The sequence below is a fragment of the Vitis riparia genome, chromosome 13 (assembly GCF_004353265.1).
Source record: "Vitis riparia cultivar Riparia Gloire de Montpellier isolate 1030 chromosome 13, EGFV_Vit.rip_1.0, whole genome shotgun sequence".
Classification (NCBI taxonomy): Eukaryota; Viridiplantae; Streptophyta; class Magnoliopsida; order Vitales; family Vitaceae; genus Vitis; species Vitis riparia.
In genome coordinates, this window is record NC_048443.1 from 21,385,106 (window position 1) to 21,410,868 (window position 25,763).

Here is a 25,763-nt window from a genome sequence, read left to right on the forward strand (position 1 = left end):
TGAAATTTTAAAACATTCATAGGTAAAATCCCGTTACGATATGTATATATAAGTATTAAAATAAAATAATTTATGACCTTTCCTTTTAAAAAATATAAGAAAAATTCTTCAGACCCGGATAAATCTCATCCAGTTGCAGTCAAGAAAAGGAGACAGAAGATTTCTACTTCACCGATATGAATCTCAACGTCCATACCAAGACATAAGACGATGGTTTTGTTATAAAAACAAAATCGTATAGCCTTTGAAGCATTACTTCGTGTCTCCGCAAAATGGGCACCAGAGCTGTGAGTTGGCTTCCATGGCTGATTCTTCTCTTCATCACAGCATCTGTTTCTGCTACACCGTCCAAGAAGATACCCAGGCTCGGTGTGCTTCGAGGATCCAGCCTCAGCGTGCTTGAAGGATCCTCCAGCCTGAGAACCGTTAGTGTAAATCTTTCTGAAAATTTTCAGACTTTCTTTTACCCGCAAACATTGGATCACTTCAACTACCGTCCAGAAAGCTACACCACCTTCCAGCACAGATACATGGTGAATTTCAATTACTGGGGTGGTGCCCGTAGTGCTGCTCCGATCTTTGTTTATCTTGGTGAGGAATCAGACCTGGACAAGGATATCAATTCAATTGGATTCCTAGTTGAGAACGGTGCTCGGTTCGGCGCTCTATTGGTTTATATTGAGGTTTGATCTTTCTTCCTTTTTTGGTTTTATATCGAATGTGGGGAATGCTTGATTTGAGTTTTCTCTGCAGCATCGCTACTATGGACAGTCGAACCCATTTGGATCAATGGAAAAATCATTACAAAATGCTAGCCAACGTGGGTACTTCAACTCGGGTCAAGCTCTGGCAGATTATGCAGAGGTGATTATAAACCTTAAGAAAAATTTGTCGGCAGACTCTTCTCCGGTGATCGTTGTTGGAGGATCTTATGGTGGACGTAAGTCATCAGTTATTTATCAACTTTGGAAATCAATGTGTGTGTGGATATATATATTTACTCAAACAATAACGATGATATCATTGTTTTCAGTGCTGGCTGCATGGTTTCGGCTGAAGTACCCACATGTTGCCCTTGGTGCATTAGCCTCATCAGCCCCAATTCTCTACTTTGATGATATTACACCACAAGATGGATATTATTCTCTTGTTACCAAGGATTTTAGGGTATTGAAACAACAATGTTTAGTTTGGTTTTTTGCAGTTTAAACCCTAATAATTGAGTGAAAATCTAAATGGGTTCACTTTTAATTGATCTGACTGGTGCAGGACTTCAGTGAAAGTTGCTACAATACCATTAAGGATTCATGGGCTGAAATTGATAAAGCAGCTGCTGAGGCCAATGGTATTTTAAATCTTAGCAAAAAATTCAGAACCTGCAAGTAATCAGACTGAACTTTAATAGACCCTAATCCCATTTGATTGCTGCCTTATTTACATTAATTCCTTTCTGTCCTTCTAATTCTCTTTCTCTTTTAAATAATATTTGTCATAAAACCCTACTTTTGTCTACCCCTTACAGACCATTAGAGAGTGCTTCCCAGCTGAAGGATTACTTGGAGACCATGTATAGTATAGCTGCTCAGTATGATAGACCTCCAATGTATCCGGTAACCATTGTTTGTAATGGCATTGATGGAGGATCACAAGGAACCGATATCCTCGGCCGAATACTTTCTGGAATTGTTGCTTCAAGAGGTAACAAATCTTGCTATGATATGGGGCAATCAAGTTTTCCATCAGAAACAGAAGAAGGTTGGAATTGGCAGGTAATGCACTCATATATGATCAGTATTTGCTTCTTCTCAATAGCAATTATAGAAAAGCAATAACAAAGGTTTTGCATTGGCCTTTGTAGGTTTGTAGTGAACTTGTAATACCAATTGGTCGAGGGAGCAATGACACTATGTTCCCAGCTGCACCCTTTGATTTCAAAGAATATGCCGATTCTTGCAAGTATTCCTATGGAGTGACCCCTAGACCCCATTGGATCACCAGTTATTATGGTGGACATGTATGGCTATTCTTTATATCACTCTGATTTCTCTCTCTGTCTCCTCTACAATGAGTTTTGTGACTAGCTCACTGTCTATGTGACAATTGCAGAATATTAAACTAATTCTCAAGAGATTTGGTAGCAACATCATCTTCTCCAACGGTCTTCGAGATCCTTATAGCAGTGGAGGGTATTTTTTGTCATTCTATTTATTTCTTTGAACTCATCTATCTAATATTATTCTGATCTCTTCAAAGCACTACCCTCTCCGGGTTAACCAGCAATGTACTGAACCCAGTTAACAAGGAAAGGCTGTGTATCTCTTTAAATCCTTCTTTGTATTGTTGTTTATCATTGTCAAACCTAATTTAATTTATTTGATTTCTGATATCAGGGTGCTGGAAGACATATCACACAGTATCATAGCGGTCCATACACCTAGAGGTAATTATTACTCCATGATTACGTGGTGTTTGTTTTTTTGGATTTTTGTCGAAAGCAATTTAGTTTTAAAATTTAGATGGTTTGTTTTTCTACTTTTTCATGACTTATTATAAACTTTTTACTAAATAGAAAAAACCAAAATATATAGCTTTTTCTAAATAGAAAAAATAACATATTATTTTTTTTACTTTTTAATACTTAATAAAAATAAAATACTACAAAAACAAATAATATAATATTTAACACTAAGCATTAAGGTTCTATTTAGAATTAATTAAAAAAAACAAACATCACCTGACTTTTCATACAGCCTTCAGTATAATTGGCTTAGATTCATGCTAAATAGTCATGGGGCAGCCAACAAATTTTCCATAAGAAGTTGTAGAAATTAATATCACAGTTGTTATCTTATGATTTTGTGAAACTAATACAAGGCTTTATTACTGCAGGATCTCATTGCTTGGACATACTGCCTTCGAGGGAGGATGATCCAAACTGGCTAGTCCTTCAACGTAATGTAGAAATAGAGATCATCCATGGATGGCTTCTAAAATATTATGAAGATCTGCTTCAAAGTAACTGATTCTCTATTAAAAGAGATGAGAGCAATTGAACTCCAACAAACATTGTTAACTTTTGTCAGTTGGGAATTGTGTGAATACCTGAATTTTGCAATGCTAATTGGACCTATGAAAATAGGCCATGGCATTAGTAGGTTCCCTTAGCCCTTAAGATGTGATCTCTGATGCTTCGTATTTTTGTGTTTCTATACCTAGCCCTTGGTAGATGTCCACTTGTAAGAATGGGGAGGGAAATTTACATTTTATCTCAAAATGAAAGCATTCATTTGGTATGTTTGATGAAGAAAGAGGTCATCCCCAACATGCCAATGTGAATGATGAGAGGTTGGTTCCCCATCTTTACTTCTTGGCTTCACTAATCCTTCTTACATCATTAAAGAGGTACTTTCAAACAATATATTGCATGCCTCTACTCTCATTCATAAGGGAGTTGTTCGGGCTTTCTACCCTTGCATTAAGTACCATCCTATGCTTTCCCTGAAGGTGCTTGGTAAGATAGCACCAAGATGCTACATAAGTGCTCGAGTGAGAAGCAAGGGTTAGGGAGTCCAATTAGGCTTTGTAATTAATGGTACACTTAACCTATTCCATTAGAAAGTATATGGGATGGTTCAAGGGTCTTACTTGGATGGCTAGGGGGTTGTAAGGTCACTAATAAGGTGAGATTGGCACAAATAAAATTAAGAGGAAGAGGGGTTACTTAGCTAGATACGTGCAGTTATTATCACATATTTCTTTAATGAATCATTTGAATGTATACATGATGATATATTATTCATCTATATCTATTGGTTGTGTTATGTCATTAAGTTAAGTCTTATGCAAAATTCCCTATAATTAAGCAAGTCTTAAGGAAATTTTCTTCTCTAAAGTGACTTACTTTTCAAAAATTATTAGGTAAATTAGATGAACCTCTCTTGAGGTTTGTTGAAAAGACACAGATCTCTCCTCTATTGTACTGATCAAGTAACAAGACCACCCTCATTGTGACAGTTTCACTACAATATTGATGTAGTTTTCTGACATGATGGCAATTTTGTTTAATGTTAGGATTAGGATTGCCCTCTTGTGAAAATACCTTCTTCTTCTTTGTCTTCGATCTTCTATGTTACCACAAAGCAAAAACACTAGGATTGGTCAATATTTCCATATTGGAACAAATTTATAGGTGAAAAAAGATTGAGTTGGAGGCAAAGGATAAGCTATGAATGATTGAAGGCAACTGATACTCATATCTAGTGTTTGGAGATATTGAATGACCAAATTAATGAAAAATTGTGGATTTCAAAAAATCAAAAATAAAGATTTGTTGATATATATATATATATATATGAGAAAATAAAGGTTATGCTTAAATGAGAAAAACACCCAAGAGGGGGGTGAATTAGGTTTTTCAAAAACTTTTTCAACACAATTCAAGTACAATATAATAAAAAATAAAGAGATAAAGTTAGAGAATTCAAACTTAGATTTTATAGTGGTTCGACACTTTCTTGCCTACGTCCACTCTCTTCAAGCTCCTAACCGAGTGAGGGTTCTACTAATTTGAAGCTTTAATCAAGCTTCTAAACTTCTTTACACTTGGATTCGGTCTCCAATGGGCTCTTACACAAACTCTTCAAGATTCAAACCTCTTGAAGGCTTTAACACTTAACTTTTGCAAGAATGAATTCCTCAACCTAGCTCAATGATAGATCAAATACAAATCAAAGTTAGGATGACTCACAAGGGTGCACTAAAAGATACGCAAGTGAGGATTTAATGCACTAAGAAAGCAATAAGAGCTTTTAAGGCAAGAACAAGTGGATAGACAATTGATTACAAGTGTTCTCTATATTATAAATGAAGTGGAGCTCTCAATTTATAGGTTTCTAAGTTCGGGAGCCAAAAAAAGAAAAAAGCAGTCTCAATCGGTCGAGTTGGGAGTTGACCGGTTTATTAGCCGTTGGAGTATTTAATGTTTCGGCAGGTTACTGTTGCCTTGATCGGACCTCAACCAGAGGTCGATCGGGAATGAGGAAACCTCAACCGGGAAGGGAAGGCTACTAGAAGAGAGAATGTGTTTTTGACACTCCTCGACCAGACAAGGGCAACCGGTCGACCGGTTCCCTGGTCGGTTTAGCCGGTTGGCCTTATGCCTCGACCGGTTCAACTTTTTGGTCCCGAAAACCTATCATTTTCCTTTATAACACTTAGGCAAGGTCTTTAGGTAAATTAATATATCAATTTTGAAATGTTTTGCCTAAGGTACATTTTATAAAACTCGGGTTTTCATGAAATCATGATTTTAAATAATAAACCGAGTTTTCAAATATGCATGAAAAGATATGAAAAACCTAAGTGCACTCATGCATTCATGTTACATTTGTTTTCTATGATCAAAAGTCTTTCAAAAGTCTTGATCTTGTATCCATTTGATACTTTGATGAATTTCCAAATTTATACCTGAAATTCTTTACTATTCAAACCAATTAGTCACTTAATTATAGTTTGTTATCATCAAAACCTGATTAGAAGAACCTTTAGGCTAACAATATATACTCATATCTTGGTAAAGGTTTTTTTTTTTCATTAAAAGGATATTTCGGTTAATGACAAAGAGTTGAGAGACCTATATAAGGTATATTTATAACTAATTATATCAAGATTATACAAACTTCATGTCATGATACCAATATTGCCTACATCTCTCTTCATCTTAGAGTGCCCCGAAACCATGTTGGTCCTCTCTTTGATATTAAATGAAACCATTTTGATGTAATTTATATAAGTATTGGTATTTATTAAAATTCACCATTTATCATCACATTAATATTTCTTATCAGTATATATTACATTATTATATATTGTTTATGATTTTATTATATATACTTAATATGTTTATTATTAGTTATTTTATAATTTACTAAAGTTTTTTTAAAAAAATATATTTTTTATGAATTTTGATCAATTTTCTATTACATCGATATTTTTTTTGTCTAGAATTTTCATATGATATTTTCATAATAGCTAATCACATCCTCCTTGCATTACACAGTACGAGTTACATGTAATGATACTATCTTAAAATGAATTCAAACATTTCATAAAGGAGTATACAATGAACTTCGAGCATAATTTACAATTAAAAGAAGAGGAATCATGTAACCATACACGTCGACCCCAAAAAAAATTAACCTTTTGAAATTTTGTTTATGACTTTTCAATTTAAGTGTAAAATGAGGAAAAAAATTACTCTTTCATACACTCAACTAGTAATTTTTTTTTAAAAAATTAATACCAAAAATATTGATTCAATTAATATCATAAATTTATTTTTTAAATTAAAAATAGTTTTTAAAAACAAGCATTAAAAAATATGACCATTTAGGTCATACTTGTTCTTTAAAATTTGTTTTTTATTTTATTTTATTTTTAAAAATCGAAAATAAAGAACAACTAAAAACCATTTAAAAATAATTTTTAAAAATAATTTTCTATTTTTAAAAATAACGAACAGTTTTCTAACCCCACAAGAGACAGGTTCAAATATAGCCAAAATTTTGTTTTAAAACTAAAAACCTCCTCAAAAGCATCCGAGGCAACGCATATTTGTGCTTTGCCCTGCAATGCATAAACCACAGCTATACTTTAAACAAATTAACTAATATTAAAATAAATCAATTTTTATTTAATATTTTACTTTCAGTCCTTATATAAAGCCTTTTTATCAAAAGTAGCCATGAAGTTTATGATATTTCTATCAAAGGTTTTTGTAATTAATATTATTGATATTGAGAGAGGGGTATTAATATTTTACCACATTTGACGATCCTTGTTTATAGGTGTCTTTAATTGTGTTACCAAACAGGCCTTAACATTAACAATGAATCGATAAAAAATAAATAAATAAAAGGGCTAAATATCTTACATTTTGTACACGTGTCTGTACCTGTATCCCTACTAAAGGCGAACCTTTTGGGCTGCTGAGAAAATCAGTGAAAAGCTCCACTCCAAGTTTTCTCTGCTGAAGATATTTCTCTGGACTATCGATGAATTGCCTTCAGAATCTTCCCAGGTTAGACTCTTTTTTTCTTCTGAATTTAGATTCTGTGTTGCGTAGATCTCATTACTACGTTTCTGAAGATATATATTTGCTTTGATTTCAGATCCTCCGCTTTGCCTTTGCAAAGCTTCAATTGCCACGGAAGAAAGGCTATTTGCTCTGTTCACACTCTGGTACACTCAAGAAAATTAAGTATACATGATATGCAGATATGAATGTATTTATTTAGTTCTTTGATGTACGCAGGGAGTGATGAATAAGACTACTGATCTACATCGGAGCATAGCCGCGAAGGTAAATTGAGAACCCGTAGATTGAGAGATTATTTTTGGGAGAGTTTTTATTGATTTTTATTCAGTTTTTATTATTTGATTTATTGTCAAAATGTTTTTTTTTGTTTGATTTATTTTTATAAGATTTTGAATTTTTTTCTTCTAAAAATTTGAGATTGGGAAGTGTAGATTATTAATAATATTATTATTTTATAAAAATATCTGGAGAATTTGGTGGAATATTCCTCAATTTGTCTGCTTCAACTACTCTGTCGTTTCTTCTTTTTGGTAAGTGGAATATGTTGCATGATCAAGACTATGCTACAAGATCCTAAGCTGGTTAGGAACATATAGCCGACTCATTACATTCTGCTCGTTTTGCAAATCTTTGCAATTTCGCAGGAATATATTTGCAGCTAAACAATAATTACACTCCAGTGTCTATGCAATTCTGGGTTTCTACATGTTGAAGCACAATATCTATGAATTAACTAGTGTTCTTATGATCACTATCATTTTTTGGTTCTCTCTATGCTAATCTCACTATTTATTATATGCTCCAAAACATCATCTTTAGAATCACTGGAAGAGCCAGATTTACTGGAAATTTGGTTTTTCGGCACGCACTTGCCCCCTCTGGGCATATGCTGGCTCCGCCAGTGTCTACAATAGGGATCATCACAAGCTTCATCAAGAAACTTCCAACCCGGTACTCTGCTGAATTGATTGTATGAGAATTTGAAGGCAAGTGGATATGCAGACTGATTGATTTGGAAGGATAATGATTCAGAAACGAGTTGTTGGATTGTCTCTGTTGTGAAGTGATAATTGGGCCAGCATGAAACAACTTTTACATTTTACTTATAACATCGGTGTAAACTTGAAGGCTGTTTTGAGTGGCACCTCAACCTTCTAAGGCTTCAATGAGACTGTGGCATTGAATTGAGATTGAGAGTATGCCTTTTCACCTCACCTGGATTTTACCAATCTTTTGGGAGTTCATGGCCTGACTTGATCAAAGAATTTTTTATGGCCAACAGAAAATAGTCCATTCCCTCACCAACTCCCTTGGGGGTTAGGGAGAATGACATTGCATGTTCAGGAATAGCAGAGGCTATTGAGTTAATGAGAACTTCCTTACCTTATGGGTAGAGGAATTTGGAACTTTCCCCAGGATATGTTGCCCCCTTCTCCATAAGTGGATAATTGTAGTCCAAAATGTTTTCCTGAATGAAACCCTGTTTTTACTTGGTTCTCATGGGGTTAATGATTGTACATTAATTTAATCAAAATTTGTCAACTTATAAAAATAAAATGGATGAAAGCTTATTAGAATACGTTCAAAAGAATTTTAAATCACATGGTTAAGACAGATCAAACTGAGAGTCCTCCTTTTCTCGTTAATGTCATGGCATGAAACCTAACAAATTATACAATTAAATCTTTATTTAAATAAGGTCGTTTATCATAATACGTACTAGTTTATAAATATGTTTTCTCTCTTTCAAAATGAATTCATTTTTATACCTTATTATCCATTTGAGTTTGTAAAAGCAATGGTCCATTTAATTGGATCAATGATCAATTTTTGAATTAGTATAACCTCTTAAGAGTAGTTTCATTAGGATATTGCTCCAAATTTAAATGATTAAAGAATAGATAGTGTTTATATTAGATGCAGAAAATATACATTCTACAATCATGATGACGAATTTTCCAGTGCCAAAAAGAAAAGGTTAATCCCAGTCCAGTAAAAGGGGTTTCAGGCCAATTGGGCCTTCCTATCTGTACTCTCAAGTCATAGGTGGAGCCACCACCCTGAATTTGTGGCACAATTTTGAGTTGTATTTAATTTTGTTACCTTATTAACATTTGCAGTTGGTTTTGCTTTTCTTAGAAGTGGTATAGGCTTATGTTTTCTTTTGGATCAATATTATATAAATCTTGGAAACATATCTGATCCTCCTTTGTACTATATTTATTTGGATATCAAAATAATAATAATAATACTAATAATAAATCAATGTAAACCCACCCTTGAGGCTGTTCAAGTGGCAAGGGTTTGGAGTGAGAATGTGGGAGGTTCCAAGTTCAAGTCCCTAGCAGAGAGAAAAAGAAAGTGGTTTCTTTCTAAATAAAAAAATTCTAAAGTCTCCAACCTCAGGGAGGGTTTCATCTTTATTGTTGAAACAAACAAGAAGAAAAGTTATCATCCATTTTAAGCACTATTTGACTAGAGCTAGGCATGGTACTTGTAAGGAGGGGTTCTGGTTATTAAAGAGTAGATTTGATTTTGATTCTGATCTTGAAAAGTTGAGCTATTAGTGCTCCTCATATTGCTAGATAGAAATTTCAACTTTGTATATTAGAAATTACTGACATGGTTTATCTCTAGGCAATTTCTGGTTCCATATCCGACACCAAGATGAGTGATCCTGAATTCAAGGAGGAAAAATCTGAGATCTACAGCAATAACATGACAGAAGCTATGGGGGCTGGTAAGCTCATCATGCCCAGTTTAAGCTTGAGTAAGATTAGGAGGAATTGGGGTAGAAGAAATGTATCCTTCATATTTTGAAGCATGTTTTTATCCGGATTTTTGTAATTTAGGTTAAACATAAAGAAGTAATCCACCAGTTTGTTTAGAACAATAAAACAAACCTAACTGTGACATGTGACACACTGAAGTTGTCATCTGCTTTTCTTGATAGTTAGTGCTTGCTCTTTTAAAACAATATGATTATCTGATTGGTGCACACTGTATTCAATGGCCAACTTATAGATTTTCTTAGAATTTTGATGGATTCAACTTAATGGGAATGCTCTTTAAAAGTTTCCTTTTTTGTCTTGCTTTGTGTTCATGCATATGGTTTTAGCTAACCATTTCATTCTTATGTTCTGATACAGGATTGACTTATAGGCATGAGCTAGGAATGAATTACGACTTCATTCGTCCAGACTTGATTGTGGGGTCTTGCCTACAGGTGATACCATTTCTACTCTTTAATTAGGAGAAATTTTTTTCCTTTCTAAGAAGATCATTTGATTTTTGTTTTTCCTCCAAATGGCAGAGTCCAGAAGATGTTGACAAGCTTCGGAGTATTGGGGTGAAAACCATTTTTTGCGTACAACAAGATTCAGATCTTGAGTATCCTAAACAATTTTATTGTTAGAGTTTCATTTGGACTATCTATTATATATTTAGCTTTTGATCACTTGGGTTAAGACAACTACTGACAAAATTGTCTGAGTGAGGAAGTACACTGTTAATTCCTTCACTTGTATGTCCAGATATTTTGGAGTTGATATCAATGCCATAAGAGAATATGCCAAGACATTTGATGACATTCAACACTTGCGAGCTGAAATAAGGTTAGTCATGAATCATGACAAAATAGTGACTTTTTTGGTCATATTTTGGCTTTCTACTCTCAAAGTGCTGTAACTTTGTTAATCCTCACTGAAAAGTGAGATAGTTGTTAAGATTTAAATTCTTTGTAGACTCAACATAATTTCTGCCTGGCCAATTATGTGTTATATATTAAATACATAACCATCTCAATGTGAATGTCGTGTCATTCAACTCCTCTTTGGTTCATCTGTATTTTAGTGCAATAGAGGACATGGCTTTTAAATTAAGTTGCCCTTTGTCCAGTACAAAATTTGCTTTATTGGATCACTGAACTGTCTCTAGTTGAATTTTTTTTAGTTCACTATTATTACTATACTGAAGAACTCCAAAGGTGAGAAAAGCATATGGGAAGATCATTAGATGACTTGGTTTTTACTCATGTTAAAGGGTTGTTGATTTTGTCTGCACTACAGTTCCACATATAGTGCACATTTTCACTTTGTACAGCAGACTGATGTATAATCTAGCAGGGACTTCGATGCATTTGATTTACGGTTGCAACTTCCAGCTGTGGTGAGCAAATTATACAAGGCAATAAATCGAAATGGAGGTGTGACTTATATACACTGCACAGCTGGACTTGGGAGAGCTCCTGCCGTGGCGGTATGCTTCTCCATTTTGTCTCAGAAATATGAATTAATTCTGCCTAAGGCTTTTAGCTAAGAAATATGAATTGTAATTAAATGGCACACTTCTACGGAATCATCATACTTTAGAGGAATCATGAAATAGCTATTCTTCCCTTTTGCATGTCTTCTTATTTATGGTTACATCTTCATTTCTTAGCATGTTGTTGATTATTTGACATTGATTATGTCTCATATTCTCTTTATAATATATATATCAGAAATAAACTAATTCATTACAAATAAGGGACGAGAAATCTTTCCCGAATTTACAAAAGCTGATAAAAAAGGAGAGCGAACTTCTTGAAAAGGAACAAGAGGATACATCTCAAGAATATAATATGAACTTGTACAAGTTAGAGCAACTTAACCCTCCCCGAGGTGGCAAAAAATCCCCTACAAAATGAAGCCTGAATTTATTTTCAGTTGCTTTTGGTTTTCATACCTTCTGGATCCCTATGATTGTGCATGTTTTAGATAAGATCAGGCTAAACCCCTAAATCTAACTTAGCTTGGGTTTCTTTTGTTTTGTTTTTTGTTTTTTTTTCTTCTTAGAAGATATCATGTTTCAAGTCAGAATACTGGTCAATTCTTCTAAATTTCTTAAACTAAATTTACATCATGTTTCTTTCTCCTATTTAACAAATTTTAGGGTATAACTAATAAACTTATTGGTAAATTGCATTTGCATTTATCTTTTAAAGGATTGCTTAGAAAATATAAATCATCTTTTCCGTTCAATGCTTTGCAGTTTGAAATATCTTTGCAAGAATTCAAATGATGACATATCTCTAAGAGATTAATTACCTATCAAAAAAAATTAAAAAAAAAAAAAAATCTCTAAGAGATTACTAAGATCCATTGAAAAGAAGAAAATTCATCTCATATTTTTCAGTATATTCCGAATGAAATTACAAGGGTATTTATAAGCCTATAACAGTAAAAGAAAAGGGAATAAATAAAAAATATTTCCAAAATCTCTCCTACTATCTTTCATATAATCCCTTCAATAATGTTTCCTATAAATTCTCCTATAATCTCTCCTACAATTGCTCTTATAATCTTGACACTCCCCTTCAAGCTGGAGAGTACAGATTAACAACTCACAACTTGTCACATATAGTCGTGAAAGGCTTCTTTTGAAAGGACTTTTGTGAATATGTCTACTAGTTGATTCTTTGATGATACAATAGAGAAACAATTTTATTTGATTCCATTTTGAGTGTATGAAGTGACAATTCATCTCATATATGTTTTGTCATTTTATAAAAAACATGATTACTGGCAAAGTGGCAATATGAATGGCTACTTGATTATTCGGCCCTAATGGACATGAATGGGGACAAGGCTCCAGGTCCGGATGGCTTCACGGGGGCCTTTTGGCAATTCTGCTGGGAGTTTGTGAAGGAGGAGGTTTTGGAGATGTTCAAGGAATTCCATGAGCAAAATGTTTTTCTCAAGAACCTCAATACCACGTTTTTGGTTCTCATCCCTAAAAAAGGAGGGGCGGAGGAGCTGGGGGACTTCAGGCCTATCTGTCTCTTGGGCAGGCTGTATAAACTTTTGGCCAAGGTGCTGGCCAATAGGATTAAAACGTGATTGATAGAGTGGTTTCTTCAGATTAGAATGCCTTTGTCATGGGTAGGCAGATTTTGGATGCGTCACTAATCGCAAATGAGGTGATTGACTCATGGAAAAAAAAAAAGAGAAAGGTCTGATCTGCAAATTAGATATTGAAAAGGCGTACGACAGTGTTAATTGGCAATTTTTGATGAGGGTTATGCAAAAAATGGGATTTGGGGCTAAGTGGAGGGAGTGGATATGGAGCTGCATCTCGACTGCTAAATTCTCAGTGTTAGTAAATGGGGAGCCAGTTGGGTTCTTTTCTAGCTCTAAGGGGCTTCGGCAAGGCGACCCTCTATCCCCATATCTGTTTATCATGGGAATGGAGGTGCTGAGTGCCCTTATTCTGAGGGCTGTGGAAGGGGGCTGCATCTCCGGGTGCAGAATCCGGAGGGGTAGGGGGCAGGCTGTTAATATTTCCCACCTTCTCTTTGCGGACGATGCTATAGTTTTCTGTGAGGCTAAGAAAGATGACATGACCTATTTGAGCTGGATTTTATGTTGGTTTGAAGCCGTTTCAGGGCTGAGGATTAATCTGGCTAAAAGCGAAATTATTCCAGTAGGGGAGGTGGATGAGATCCTTGAGATGGCTATGGAGTTGGGATGCAAGGTAGGTCAGCTGCCATCAACTTACCTGGGGCTGCCTTTGGGTGCGCCCAATAAAGCCGTTTGTGTGTGGGATGGGGTGGAAGAAAGGATGAGGTGGAAATTAGCCCTTTGGAAGCGGCAATACATCTCCAAGGGTGGTAGAATCACACTCATAAAGAGTACTTTGGCTAGTATGCCATTATATCAGCTGTCCCTCTTCCGTATGCCTAGGATAGTGGCAAGAAGACTAGAAAAGTTGCAAAGAGATTTCTTGTGGGGAGGGGGAAGTACGGAAAGAAAAGCCCATCTAGTCAATTGGGAGAGGGTGTGTGTGGGTAAGGAGAAGGGGGGGCTTGGTTTGAAGAAGTTAGTTCCTTTGAACAAAGCTCTACTTGGAAAATGGGTGTGGAGATTTGCTCGTGCCAAGGAGGAAATGTGGAAACGTGTTCTTGTGGCAAAATATGGGCAAGAGGAATTTGGGTGGAGGACTAAAAAGGCGAATGGGGCGTTTGGTGTTGGGGTTTGGAAGGAGATTCTGAAAGAAGCTGATTGGTGTTGGGATAATATGATTTTTAAGGTAGGAAAAGGCACCAAAATCAGGTTTTGGAAGGACCCTTGGTGTGGGGATGTGGAGCTGGCCCGGAGGTTCTCTCAACTCTTCAATGTGGCTGCCCAAAGGAGTGCCACTGTGGGGGATATATGGGACCAGAATTCTGGCCAAGGAGGTTGGAACCTAAGGTTTATTAGAGGCTTCAATGATTGGGAGCTGAACATGGTAGACGAATTGTTTCAAATCCTAAGGAGTCAAAGAATTACCTTGGAGGAGGACTTGGCCTTATGGAAGGGAGGAAAAAATGGGAAGTTTGGCATTAAGGAAGCGTATGGGTTGATGATCAGCCATACTATCCCTTTGTTTCCCAAAAAGGGCATTTGGGTGGAGAACGTTCCTTCCAAGCTAGCGTTTTTTGCGTGGGAAGCTACTTGGGGGAGGGTTCTTACTCTTGATAGGCTTCAAAAGAGAGGATGGCAGTTTCCTAATTGTTGTTACTTATGTGGTAGTGATGAGGAAAACGTTAATCATCTTCTTATTCATTGTACAGTGGCTAGTGTGTTGTGGGGGATTGTTCTTAGTTTGTTTGGAGCCCAGTGGGTCTTTCCAGAAACTGTAAAGGAGGCGGTTCTCAACTGGAAGGGTTCTTTTGTGGGTAAAAAGAGGGAGAAAATTTGGAGATCCATACCGTTATTTATTTTTTGGACGGTTTGGAAGGAGAGGAATAAATTAGCATTCAGGGGGGGAGTTAGCTATACAGAAAGTTAAGAATTCTTTTGTTTGTAATATGTGGGGGTGGGCAAAATTGTATAATGGTGCGGAGCCTCGTTCCCTTATAGGTTTCTTGGAGTGGATAGCCTCCAGTTAAGGGTCGGTGGGTTTTTTGCTCCTTTTGGTTTTCTTGTTGTGAGGTTTTCGTCGTCTCGTATACTCCTTGTATGCTTTGCAGCGCTTTGCCTTTTGCTAATATATGTGTTTACTTATCGAAAAAAAAAAAATGAATGGCTACTTGATTGTTGCAATACAGAGGAATTGGATCTAATACTGATATGCCAATTTCTTGTAAAGGGGTTTTCTACCAATTCAACTCACATACTGTATTTGCCATTGTGTGATATTCTGCCTTTGCACTAAAACAAGCCACAACTAATTGTTTCTTGCTCCTCCAAGTTATGAGATTACCTCTAAGAAAAATATAGTAACCTGTTGTTGATTTTCTATAATGAGGGGATTCTGCTCAATTAGTGTCAGTGTATCCTTCAATGTAATAAATTAGTTGACAATGCTGATTGCATAAGAGATATCTAGCGGAATAATGGTTATATAAATCAACTTTTCCACTAGTCTCCTAAAAAACCTGGGATGATCCACTAACTCACTATCATTCATCAACTTTTGATGGTTTCCATAGGCACAGTGACAGGTTTTGCACCCAGATAATTTGTATCCGTCAAAATATCAAAACTGTATTTCCTTTAAGACAAACAAATACCTTTCTTTGATTTTGCAATTTAAATACCCAGAAAATAACGACGCTTTCTGAGACCTTGAGTGTGAGAACCGATACTAAAGTAATGAATCAAAGTCTCAAGTCCCTTATGGTCAGTACCAATAATAACTATATAATAACTATATCATCTACATATAGAACGAGGATTACAATGCCATGATATGTTCTTTTGAAAAACATGAGTGATTAGCTTGAGTTCTGGTCATGCCATGAGATAATACCATTTAAACTATGTATGAGAGGTTGTTTGAGTCCATAAATAGACCCCTTTACTTGATAAACACACTCCTCCTTGGACTCAGACCTTGGCGATTGAACCATAAACATTGTTTCATTTAAGTCACCATGAAAAAGGGCATTGTTTACATCAAGTTGGCAAAGAGGCTAGATTTACTGCCGTAGATACAATAACTTGTATATAGTTTAGTTTGGTGTTATTTATGCACAGGCAACGAGGAAATGACTGGTCACTTGCTTTTGCATTGTTCCAAAGCAAGTATGTTGTGCTAGCTGATATTTTTCTCTCTTTGGAGTGGTTTGACTGATGCACTCTTCAATTGAAAGGAACTTTTTAGGTTCACATGACTCTTTCGTGAGGAAGAAATAGAAAAAAAACTAGGAGAGCCGCTCTCTTGTGCTTGTTTCGGACTCTTTGGAAGTGAAGGAACCAAAGGTCTTTTAATGATGTGGGGTAGCCAGACCAAACAATCAAATCTGATTTTATGTATAATTTTATGAATTGGGTTAGGGTGTAGATAGAGCAAGGAGAGGGATTTTTTTATTTATGTCCTTCTCGCCTACACTAGGCGTCTACTGTATACATCATGTTGCACTTTGTCTTAGGCACTTTTAATATACTTTCTCATTTGCCTATTAAAAAAAAATAGTTCAGTTTGGCCATAGGAGAAAAAGTCTTAGTATATTCAAGGTTGTAAGCCTGAGTGAATTCTCTAGCCACCAAATGAGCTTTCAATCTATCAATTATACCATCAGGGTTGTTCTTTATGGTAAAAAGACCTAATGAAAACCAACAATTAGAGCATCATTAAGTTTAGGAACAAGATCCCATGTATGATTGCGCTCTAAAGCATGCATTTCCTCTTCCATTGCTCTCCTCTAGCCAGGATGAGAAAGAGCTTAATGCTAAGATATGGGAAGAGTAATAGAGAAAGCTTTAAAAAAAGGGGGACAAGTGATCCGAAGAAGCAAAATTAGAAATAGGATATTTAGCACACATGCTTGTACCTTTATTAATAGCAATAGCCAATAAGGAGATCAAAAGCAGGATTTAGAGACACTAAATTGGTGGAGGTGATAAGGAGCACTTGTTGCTTCTAGAGAAGGATGTTGTTGATTGCTAACATAAAACTTCTCATAAGAAGGAATATTGAGAATTGGGGCAAAGTTAACTGGTTCGGCAATAAGAAACTCATACAATTCACTTCCTGGCTTAGAATAATGTGGTACATCCTTTAAAAGAGATAACATCAACAAAAACAACGGTTTTCGTAAAATAAGACTACAGGATCAATACTTTTTGAATTTAAGAATAACCAAGAAATATGCATTTGTGGGCTCAAGGATCAAGTTTGTAATGATTTGAGCTCAAATTATGTAGAAAATAGACACTCCCAAAAACTTTTAGAGGAAGAGGGGAAGGTTCTTTGTCATAAAATAACATTTGAAAAAGGGACTTACCATGAAGAACTTGAGAGGACATTCCATTTAGTAAAAAAGCCACCATAAGAACAACATCTTCACAAAAGAATTTTGGCACATTCATTTGAAGCATTAATGTATGAGCAATACAGGAATAGGACTATTCTTTCTTTCAGAAATTTCATTTTGTTGATGTGTATCAACTTGTAATTTTTGGTGAATAATAACCTTTGACTCAAGGAAGTGCTAAAAGTGAGAATGTTTGTATTCAAGGGCGTTGTCAGTTTTGAGAATTTTTAACTTAACATTGAACCGATTGGTAATTTCAACATCAAAAGATTGAAAAAAATCAAATACTTGTGTTCTATCCTTGAGAACATACAACCAAGTCATACAAGAAAAATCATCTATAAATGAAATGAAATATTAACAACCAAATAAGCTAATAGTTCTCACTAGTGCCCAAATATCAAAGTGGATTAACTTAAAAGGATGCAAACATGGCTTCTCTAAGTGAAGTTTAGCCCTGTGATGTTTATTGAGCTCATAGGTTTCACATTAAAGTGTGTAAAGGAAGGTAAATTGGGAACTAATTGATGGGGATTGTATAAGAATAGTGACCTAGATGAAACTACCATTGGTATGGGAGATAATAGTTATGGAGAGTTGAGGACTTGTGCAATGATTAGTAGTGGTAGAGTCCATCCTTTTCAAATCTCCGCCAATCATCCTTTTCGTCTTTAGATCCTAAAAGATACAATATGAAAGATAACATGTGACTAAATAGTTTAAGTGAGAAATAAGCTTGCAGACAAATAATAAGTTGAAAGGGAAATTAGGGATGTATATAATAGACAAAATTGTAAAATCAAACATACTAACAATTCCAATCCTATGAATAGGAGATCTAGAACCATTCGCAATGTTACAATGGCTAGAGATGAAGGAAGAGAAAGATTGGAAAGAAGAAAGGAATTACTTGTCATATGATCAAATGCACTAGAATCGATAATCCAAGGAGCAATGTTTGAGGAATGAAGACAAGTACTACTTGAAGTACTGAATGTGGCATGGATGGAAGAGTGGAAAGCTTGACAAGAGAATCATATTCTGATTTTGAGTGCAACTTATTCTTTAATAATAGTAGCAAGTATCTTTGCCTTAATGGTAGCTTAGTTAGCTCATCTAGTGCATTGTCATGCCTATTGTTGCTCATCTCTCAGCATATGAATTTTGAAACATCTATTGATCAGTGCTAAAAGGTTAAAAATATTGTGTACCGACGTTTAATTGCAACATGGTAACATTTGCCTTTTCTTAAAAGTAAGAAAAGGAAAGGAATGATCAAAATATTCATTTGGTAGGTAGGTGAAAAATTGTATGATCTTTTGTAGATGGTGATAGATAAGACTTAGTTTGAATCAAGGTCTTCGCAATAAATTACGATAATCACTTAATTTTGAGAAGACTTGGGGACAATATTAAGTACTCAATTAAACCTTCATTTTAGACAATAAGTTGTTAGGTGTTCTAATTTGAATCTAGATGGAAATTAGACGATGGCTTTCTATTAGGTGGTATGTAAAAATTATTAACTGAAAGAGAGAAGACAAAGAAAACAAAAGGGGTGGTAAAGCTCATTGTAATGATCCATTCCCAATTGAGTAGATACTATCTGCTCTGGGTCCAAAGGAGCCCTCACGACTTTAAAATACATCTACAATGTTAAGAGGAGCCCATGCATAAATAGCACCAATAACTTTTTCCCCTATCTGATATGGGATATCACACTCTCTCCGTACTCCTCTATTGATACGAGTCCAAGCAGAAAATTAGGTCCTATTTGTTTATATGGTTCAAGTCCACACTCCCCACACCCACATAAAGGAAAAAAAATAAATAAATAAAGTTACAATTTTAGCTTATCAATCCATTCCATATACGATGAAGAAGATCGAAGCTCAAGCTTGTTATAACTGCATAGAGTAGAAATTTCTTGCTCGTGTACAAGTAACTTGTTCTATGCTATGGTGGAAATGTTTTTTTATCCACCTGTGAAATGTAGAATGCTATGGTGAAAGTGTCTTTTTTTTTCTATTTGTGAAATGTGGGATGGATATGCAAGAGAATAAAAAGAAAATAAACAAGGATGTATGTGATTGTCAATTGCCAGATTCCTATCTTAATCCTGACAAAAAAACTATGAAAGCTAGTTAGTTGGATTCACATGGTATTTTATACTCTGTCTTGCAATTGCATTCATACTGGTATATTGATCTGCCTCTTAGTAATGTACTGAAGTTCATTGTGAATTACAGTTGGCATACATGTTCTGGGTTCAGGGCTATAAACTTAATGAAGCTCACAGTTTACTTATGGTAATTCTGCATTTTTTTTCTTGTTAAACAGTTCTCCACTTACTTTTCAAATTGAATTTGATAATTATGCATGAAGCACTGATCAAGAATTTAAGCAGCCCCCTCTTTCTTTTCTTGCAGAGCAAGCGCTCGAGCTTCCCAAAGCTGGATGCTATCAAAAGTGCTACTGCTGATATAGTGGGTGATTTTTCCTTTCTTAAATAATATCATAGGCAATTATTAAGAAGCCTGGAACTATGGTTTCTTTTTAACATGCCTAAATTTTTTTCTTTGCAAGTCTTCTCCTTGAACACCTACAATAAGATGGTTTATTTAAGGTGTTCTTCTCCTTCTTTGGATGGCAGTTGCTTCTTGCAAAAGTGTTTCCAGCTCTCAATCTTGTAGAAATGTTTCTTGCTCTCAATCCTTCCCATGTTATAGATTCCTATTTGATAGTTTCTCAATGATTCAAGGAGATATCTAAGTTAACAGGAAGAAACAATTGGTTTTTCTTTTCCCCCATCAATTCTTCTTCTTCTTTGGATGTCAGTTGCTTGTTGCAGAAATGTTTGAGCTCTCAATTCCTTCCCGTATTATATTTCTACTTTCTGCCACTTTGATAGCTTCTTAATCATTAGTGGAGATATCTAAGTTAACAGGAAGGTACAATTGGCTTTTCTTCCCCCCATCATTTCCAGGATGCTCTAGTTATTTATCCTTTGGCATTCTAGTATCTTCTTCCTCAGAGTAGCATGTAGATTCCTTCCATTTACTTTATACCCAGGAAAAGGGATGAACAGTTTTCAGAGTTGAAAGGTTCAGTGAAATGGGAACCTTTGTAATATTTTTAAGGCAATTGGAGTAGCACCTTGTATCACATAAGCACTTCCCATGCTATATCAAGCCAACCAAACATGGCCTTAGGCTACGTTTGATTGGCTAGATAAGATTGGACATGATATGTATATCCTAAGATATCATATCCTATTGGATACGAAATGCATATCCTAGGATATGATTTCCAATGGGATATGATATCCTTAAATATTTAATCCAATGGACATGATATCCTAAGGTAATATCTTAGGATAGGATAAGTGATGGAATAACTTATCTCATTGTCAACTAAACATGCGATAAAATATGTTAATATGTTATCCCCTCTCTTATCTTATCTCATACTATGCCCCTCCAACCAAACATGGCCTTAGGGTTTAGTAAATTGTTCAAAAGTGTGTCATAAATTTAGTTCCTGTTTCTACATTATGATATTCACCAATATTTACATTTATGGCGAGGGTTGAGTCAAGACTGTTGGGGAAGAAAAAAAAATGAGAGAATGGCAGAGCATGATACAGATGTAATGGCTTAGGTTGTTCTTTATGACCTGGATTTTAGCATATCATTGAATATTTGCAAAAGTGGCCAAGAGTGAGTGGCATAAAACAGAAATGTAAGTATGGATGAAAACCGCCTTTCAATCTGGCTAGTTATAAAACTAAAGAATGATGAAGCTTTTATCCATACTTGTTCCTTTTCAATTACAATAGTCATGATGCAATTCTTTTTCTGATTTCTCCTTTTTTACTTGGTTTATTATCCTTTTATTTAAAGCTTACAGACCTCAAAAAGCAGCCTGTTACTTTGAAATGGAAGGATAACAGTTGCACCACAGTAGAAATTTCTGGTCTTGATATTGGATGGGAGCAGGTAATATCTTCTATATATATTCAGCTTCTTGAGATTTAAGAATAAACTTTGATGATTGATATCACATGTAAAATATGGTAGTCAGTTGGCTCTGTTTTGTCCTAACCTTGCAGCTTCTGTCCACAATATCTAAAATAATTTCTCATCCGCATGAAACATCGAGGTTCTTTTGATAATGATTGAGTGACATTGCTTCTTCGGCCTGAACCAAGGAATCCCTTAGATATAATGCAAAATGGATCTTCTAGTTAGATCAGTTAAGATATGTGATAGGTTGAATGTTAGTCTTATATGAAATCAGTATGCATTAGTTGGTGCTTTCCCATTAAGAATACCTGGTGCATCATTTCTGGGAAAGCAGTGAAGCTGCCCTGTTTAAAATACAAAATTGTGATTTTCATTCACCAGTCTCATTGATTGGCCAGGCAAAATGATCTTAGTATTGCAAACTAGATACATGGCATGCAATGACTAGCTCCATGCAGTTCAAAATAGGAACGCAACACCTGTTTTTGGATTCTTTATATGAATCCTGCTCCATCATTGCTATTGAAATTTGGCATATAAGCCAGAAAAAAACAGTTATGATACACCCTGTAAAACAATAATTTGAATCTGAATGTAGTGAAACTGCTGATTACCTAAAATGACATTGTTATAGTTCATCTGGCTGGGTATCCGCTTCCACGTATTGAGCAAAAGATCTCATCTTTTATCACTTGATTTGAGGATTGGAAATTTTTTCTCACTTGATTCCAGGATTGGAAATTTTTTCCATCTAGTAGTTTGACTTATCGAACTTTTTGCAAAGAGAGATGTTTGTTTTCTTGGACCCTGATTTTTTCTTAGGGAAGTCCAATAAATTAGAACAGTATGAGGATATGTCCATAGTTCAAGTGACAAGGGCTTGGATCTCCATGTGGAAGGTTCTAGGTTTGAGTCTCAATAGGAAAAAAGAACCCCTTTTGTTGCAATTATTCATTATTGTGCACGTTTAAAACTCTCATGTGATGTCTCCATTTCTGACCCATCTAGCTATGCTGTCTTGTGACTCTTTTCCAGAGAATGCCTTTGAGATTTGACAAGGAACAGGGTCTGTGGATTCTTGAGAGAGAATTGCCAGTAAGTGTATTTTATTGGTCTAAAATTGTCCATCATGTTATTCATTTTTGTGTCTCACTAGGTGTAAAAGTCTTCAGTCCTAACATTTTACATTTATGCTCTGTTGCTTCAAATTTCCACTGCTGATTCTGGGCTCTGTTTGGATCATGGAACATCCGAGGAAAAGAAATTGACGAAAAGTGGGAAGGGAACAAGAAGTAAAGAAAAATAAAAGATAAATTTAAAGCTGAATAAAATTTTCCTTTCATGGTTCTCCAAATTTATTCCCCTTCTGCATAAGTGGAAAATTCGAAAATAAGTATTTCAATCATTTCATTACATTTTATTTTCTTCATATATTTCATGACAAACCATATAAGGTAAATTTAAGTTCCCTTTCTATTAGTTTTCCTTCCCCTGCTACTTCCTGAGGTCCAAATGGAATACTAATGTTAGAGATCATAAAGTCAATGTCTCTGCATCCGGATTAGCATTTGTAGGATTATGTTGGATAGTTTTTACCACATGGGCACAATATTTAAGCTTTCAACATATAACTTCCTTTTTCTCACTGAGAAATTTATTTTTAAGCAATCATTTTCTCAAAAATTAGCTAGCATTCCTACTTTGAAATATTCATGCAGCAACATAGAATGTTTACGCACCATGCTGTTTCAAAGCCAAAGGAGACCAGGATTCTAATTCTTGTTATTAACAGGAAGGACACTACGAGTACAAGTACATTGTTGATGGCGAATGGACGTGTAATGAACATGAGTTTGTTAGAGCCCCCAACAAAGATGGCCATGTCAACAATTATGTTCATGTAACATCCAATTATCTCACATAAAAGTTCATCAATGGCTACTCTTTGCAACCTTTTTATTCTCTTCTCTCTTTCTGCAGGTCTTCGACAGTGATCCACATAGTGTCAGTGCAGTCCTTCGAAAGAGGCTGACTGGTGATGATGATCCGACTCTTTCAAGGGATGAACGACTCAAAATAAGACAGATTCTCGAAGCTTGTTCGGATGATGATGATGCTTGAATTCAGAAAGCAACACCTAAGGAAAACAGCATTAAAGTTGTTGTACAGTTCATAAGTACCATACAACTTTCGCCAGTCTCTCATTTCCAGCTTACTTTAATGGGGGCAGATCTTTGGAGGGAATAAACTATATAAAGAAACCACAAAAAGCCAAAGAGTTGCATGAATGAATTATAGCCTTATGGGGATGAATGAATAATCATGTCAGGTTATTCAACATATTCAGAACCGGCATATATAGAATTCAAATAACGGTAAGTCGTTGGAAATTGTTTATAGAAAATAGAAATCAAATTCTTGTAGGTGGTTGCTGGGCAGGCGCGTTGCAGTGGCCCAATCTTTACTGGCCGTGACAACCCAGCTTTGGCCTCCATTTTCAAACGGCTCGTTCCTTTCAGCTTCTGAGAATGGTACTTTTTCCAACGTGTACCAAATCTTAAACATGATACTAATAGTTATTTCACCGACACTTTATTTTCAAGTCAAACTATTTGAAATTAATTAATCAACTAAGAAGCACCAAGACAAAACAATTTATTCCAATAGCCGAAGCCAAATCCATCCGAGTCTAGTTGAAATGTCAAATATACCCTTCTTAAAATGATTTTATTCCTTTATTTGCTTTGTAAAACATTTTTATTGTTTATGTTACACTAATGAAAGATTGGTCATTGAAAAAATGATAAGAAAATTGAAAATAAAATTTGAGTTTTGTGGTTATTGCTTTGGCATTCAAATCTTTGAAATTTGAGTCAAATGTTTGTACTAATGCGGATTTTCGTCGTATGATATATGATTAAATTATGGTCAACATATCTGTGTATATGTCCGAATATGAAATTTGAATAGAGACAATTATACTAACCATATAAATTTAATAAATTAATTTTTAAATAGAAAATATCTGGAGAATTTGGTGGAATATTCCTCAATTTGTCTGGTTCAACTACTCTTTCGTTTCTTCTTTTTGGTAAGTGGAATATGTTGCATGATCAAGACTATGCTACAAGATCCTAAGCTGGTTAGGAACATGTAGCCGACTCATTACATTCTGCTCGTTTTGCAAATCTTTGCAATTTCGCAGGAATATATTTACAGCTAAACAATAATTACACTCCAGTGTCTAAGCAATTCTGGGTTTCTACATGTTGAAGCACAATATCTATGAATTAACTAGTGTTCTTATGATCACTATCATTTTTTGGTTCTCTCTATGCTAATCTCACTATTTATTATATGCTACCAAAACATCATCTTTAGAATCACTGGAAGAGCCAGATTTACTGGAAATTTGGTTTTTCGGGGGCACGCACTTGCCCCCTCTGGTCATATGCTGACTCCGCTAGTGTCTAGAATAGGGATCATCACAAGCTTTATCAAGAAACTTCCAATCTGGTACTCTGCTGAATTGATTGTACGAGAATTTGAAGGCAAGTGGATATGGAGACCAATGTTTTAAAAACCGGATCGAATATTGAACCGGAAAAGTTATTGATTCACGATTCACTGGTCGGACCGGTTGAACCGATGATGTCATAAATATATATTTATATATTATTAAAATTTTAAAAAAATTATAATATTATTTTTTATATTTTAATTAATTAATTAAATATAATTTAAAATAAAATAATTAAATTTAGATTTTTTTTTAATGATGAACAAAATCAAAGAGTATCATAATCTAAGGTAACATACATTGAACTCAAGCCACGGTTTTGATTTAATAAAAATTAAGATGAATTATTAATAATTAATAATTATTTATATGGAGGAATTCTCTCGCTCGAGGCATCAAGAAGCCCTTTTCTGTTTTCTGAAGTTGCCCTCTCCTCCAGGCGACACAATCCCTAAAAGGTAAAAAAGCCCTACTTTCCTCTGCCACTCTCAATCCTCGCAGTTACTAATCTAATCATGTTTTTGTTTTTCTTCTTTGCAACCCCTGTTTGATTCCCAAGAAAATCCATCCCCCATTTGATTTCCGGGAAAATTCATCCTCGTTTGATTTCCGAGAAAATCTATGCAAAACCCCTAAGGAAAACCAACAAAATTGCTATTTTTTTTGCTCCCTGTGTTTTCTGGATCTGTTCTAGGGGTCTCTTTGCTTTTATGCGAATGGATTTAAATTTCACGAACCCTAACTCCACGATTTTTGAGAAATATCGCCAAAATTTTTCGATATTTCAAACACTGCCGGCAACAATAGGAACAACCGCGGGGGATGGGGGGTTGAGTGGCCGGC

At 35.2% G+C, this 25,763-nt stretch overlaps 2 protein-coding genes across 2 annotated transcripts; both read left to right on the forward strand.

Moving 5' to 3' along the window:
- Positions 1 to 217: 217 nt before the first annotated feature.
- Positions 218 to 3,274, forward strand: LOC117929285 (lysosomal Pro-X carboxypeptidase-like). The gene is made up of 9 exons (XM_034849559.1): positions 218 to 683; positions 754 to 940; positions 1,034 to 1,167; positions 1,270 to 1,382; positions 1,523 to 1,769; positions 1,859 to 2,014; positions 2,107 to 2,186; positions 2,391 to 2,440; positions 2,890 to 3,274. The coding sequence occupies exons 1-9, from the start codon at positions 273 to 275 to the stop codon at positions 3,021 to 3,023; spliced, it is 1,512 nt and encodes a 503-aa protein (XP_034705450.1). The 5' UTR covers positions 218 to 272; the 3' UTR covers positions 3,024 to 3,274.
- A 3,695-nt stretch (positions 3,275 to 6,969) lies between these two features.
- On the forward strand, positions 6,970 to 23,755 carry LOC117929156 (phosphoglucan phosphatase DSP4, amyloplastic-like). The gene is made up of 14 exons (XM_034849376.1): positions 6,970 to 7,078; positions 7,170 to 7,239; positions 7,313 to 7,360; positions 9,734 to 9,836; positions 10,246 to 10,322; positions 10,410 to 10,486; positions 10,630 to 10,710; positions 11,221 to 11,353; positions 19,625 to 19,684; positions 19,805 to 19,861; positions 21,278 to 21,373; positions 22,436 to 22,495; positions 23,193 to 23,300; positions 23,381 to 23,755. The coding sequence occupies exons 1-14, from the start codon at positions 7,053 to 7,055 to the stop codon at positions 23,519 to 23,521; spliced, it is 1,137 nt and encodes a 378-aa protein (XP_034705267.1). The 5' UTR covers positions 6,970 to 7,052; the 3' UTR covers positions 23,522 to 23,755.
- The last annotated feature ends 2,008 nt before the right edge of the window (positions 23,756 to 25,763 follow it).

What these genes read in the sequence shown, in the direction of transcription:
- LOC117929156 (XM_034849376.1), top strand. Translation starts at nt 7,053, where the DNA reads ATGAATTGCCTTCAGAATCTTCCCAG. An exon ending in GACAGAAGCTATGGGGGCTG is followed by an intron (nt 9,837 to 10,245) that starts GTAAGCTCATCA and finishes GTTCTGATACAG; the next exon opens with GATTGACTTATAGGCATGAG. An exon ending in AAGCTCACAGTTTACTTATG is followed by an intron (nt 19,685 to 19,804) that starts GTAATTCTGCAT and finishes CTTTTCTTGCAG; the next exon opens with AGCAAGCGCTCGAGCTTCCC.
- LOC117929285 (XM_034849559.1), top strand. Translation starts at nt 273, where the DNA reads ATGGGCACCAGAGCTGTGAGTTGGCTTCCATGGCTGATTCTTCTCTTC. An exon ending in TGGAGGATCTTATGGTGGAC is followed by an intron (nt 941 to 1,033) that starts GTAAGTCATCAG and finishes CATTGTTTTCAG; the next exon opens with TGCTGGCTGCATGGTTTCGG. An exon ending in AGCGGTCCATACACCTAGAG is followed by an intron (nt 2,441 to 2,889) that starts GTAATTATTACT and finishes TTATTACTGCAG; the next exon opens with GATCTCATTGCTTGGACATA.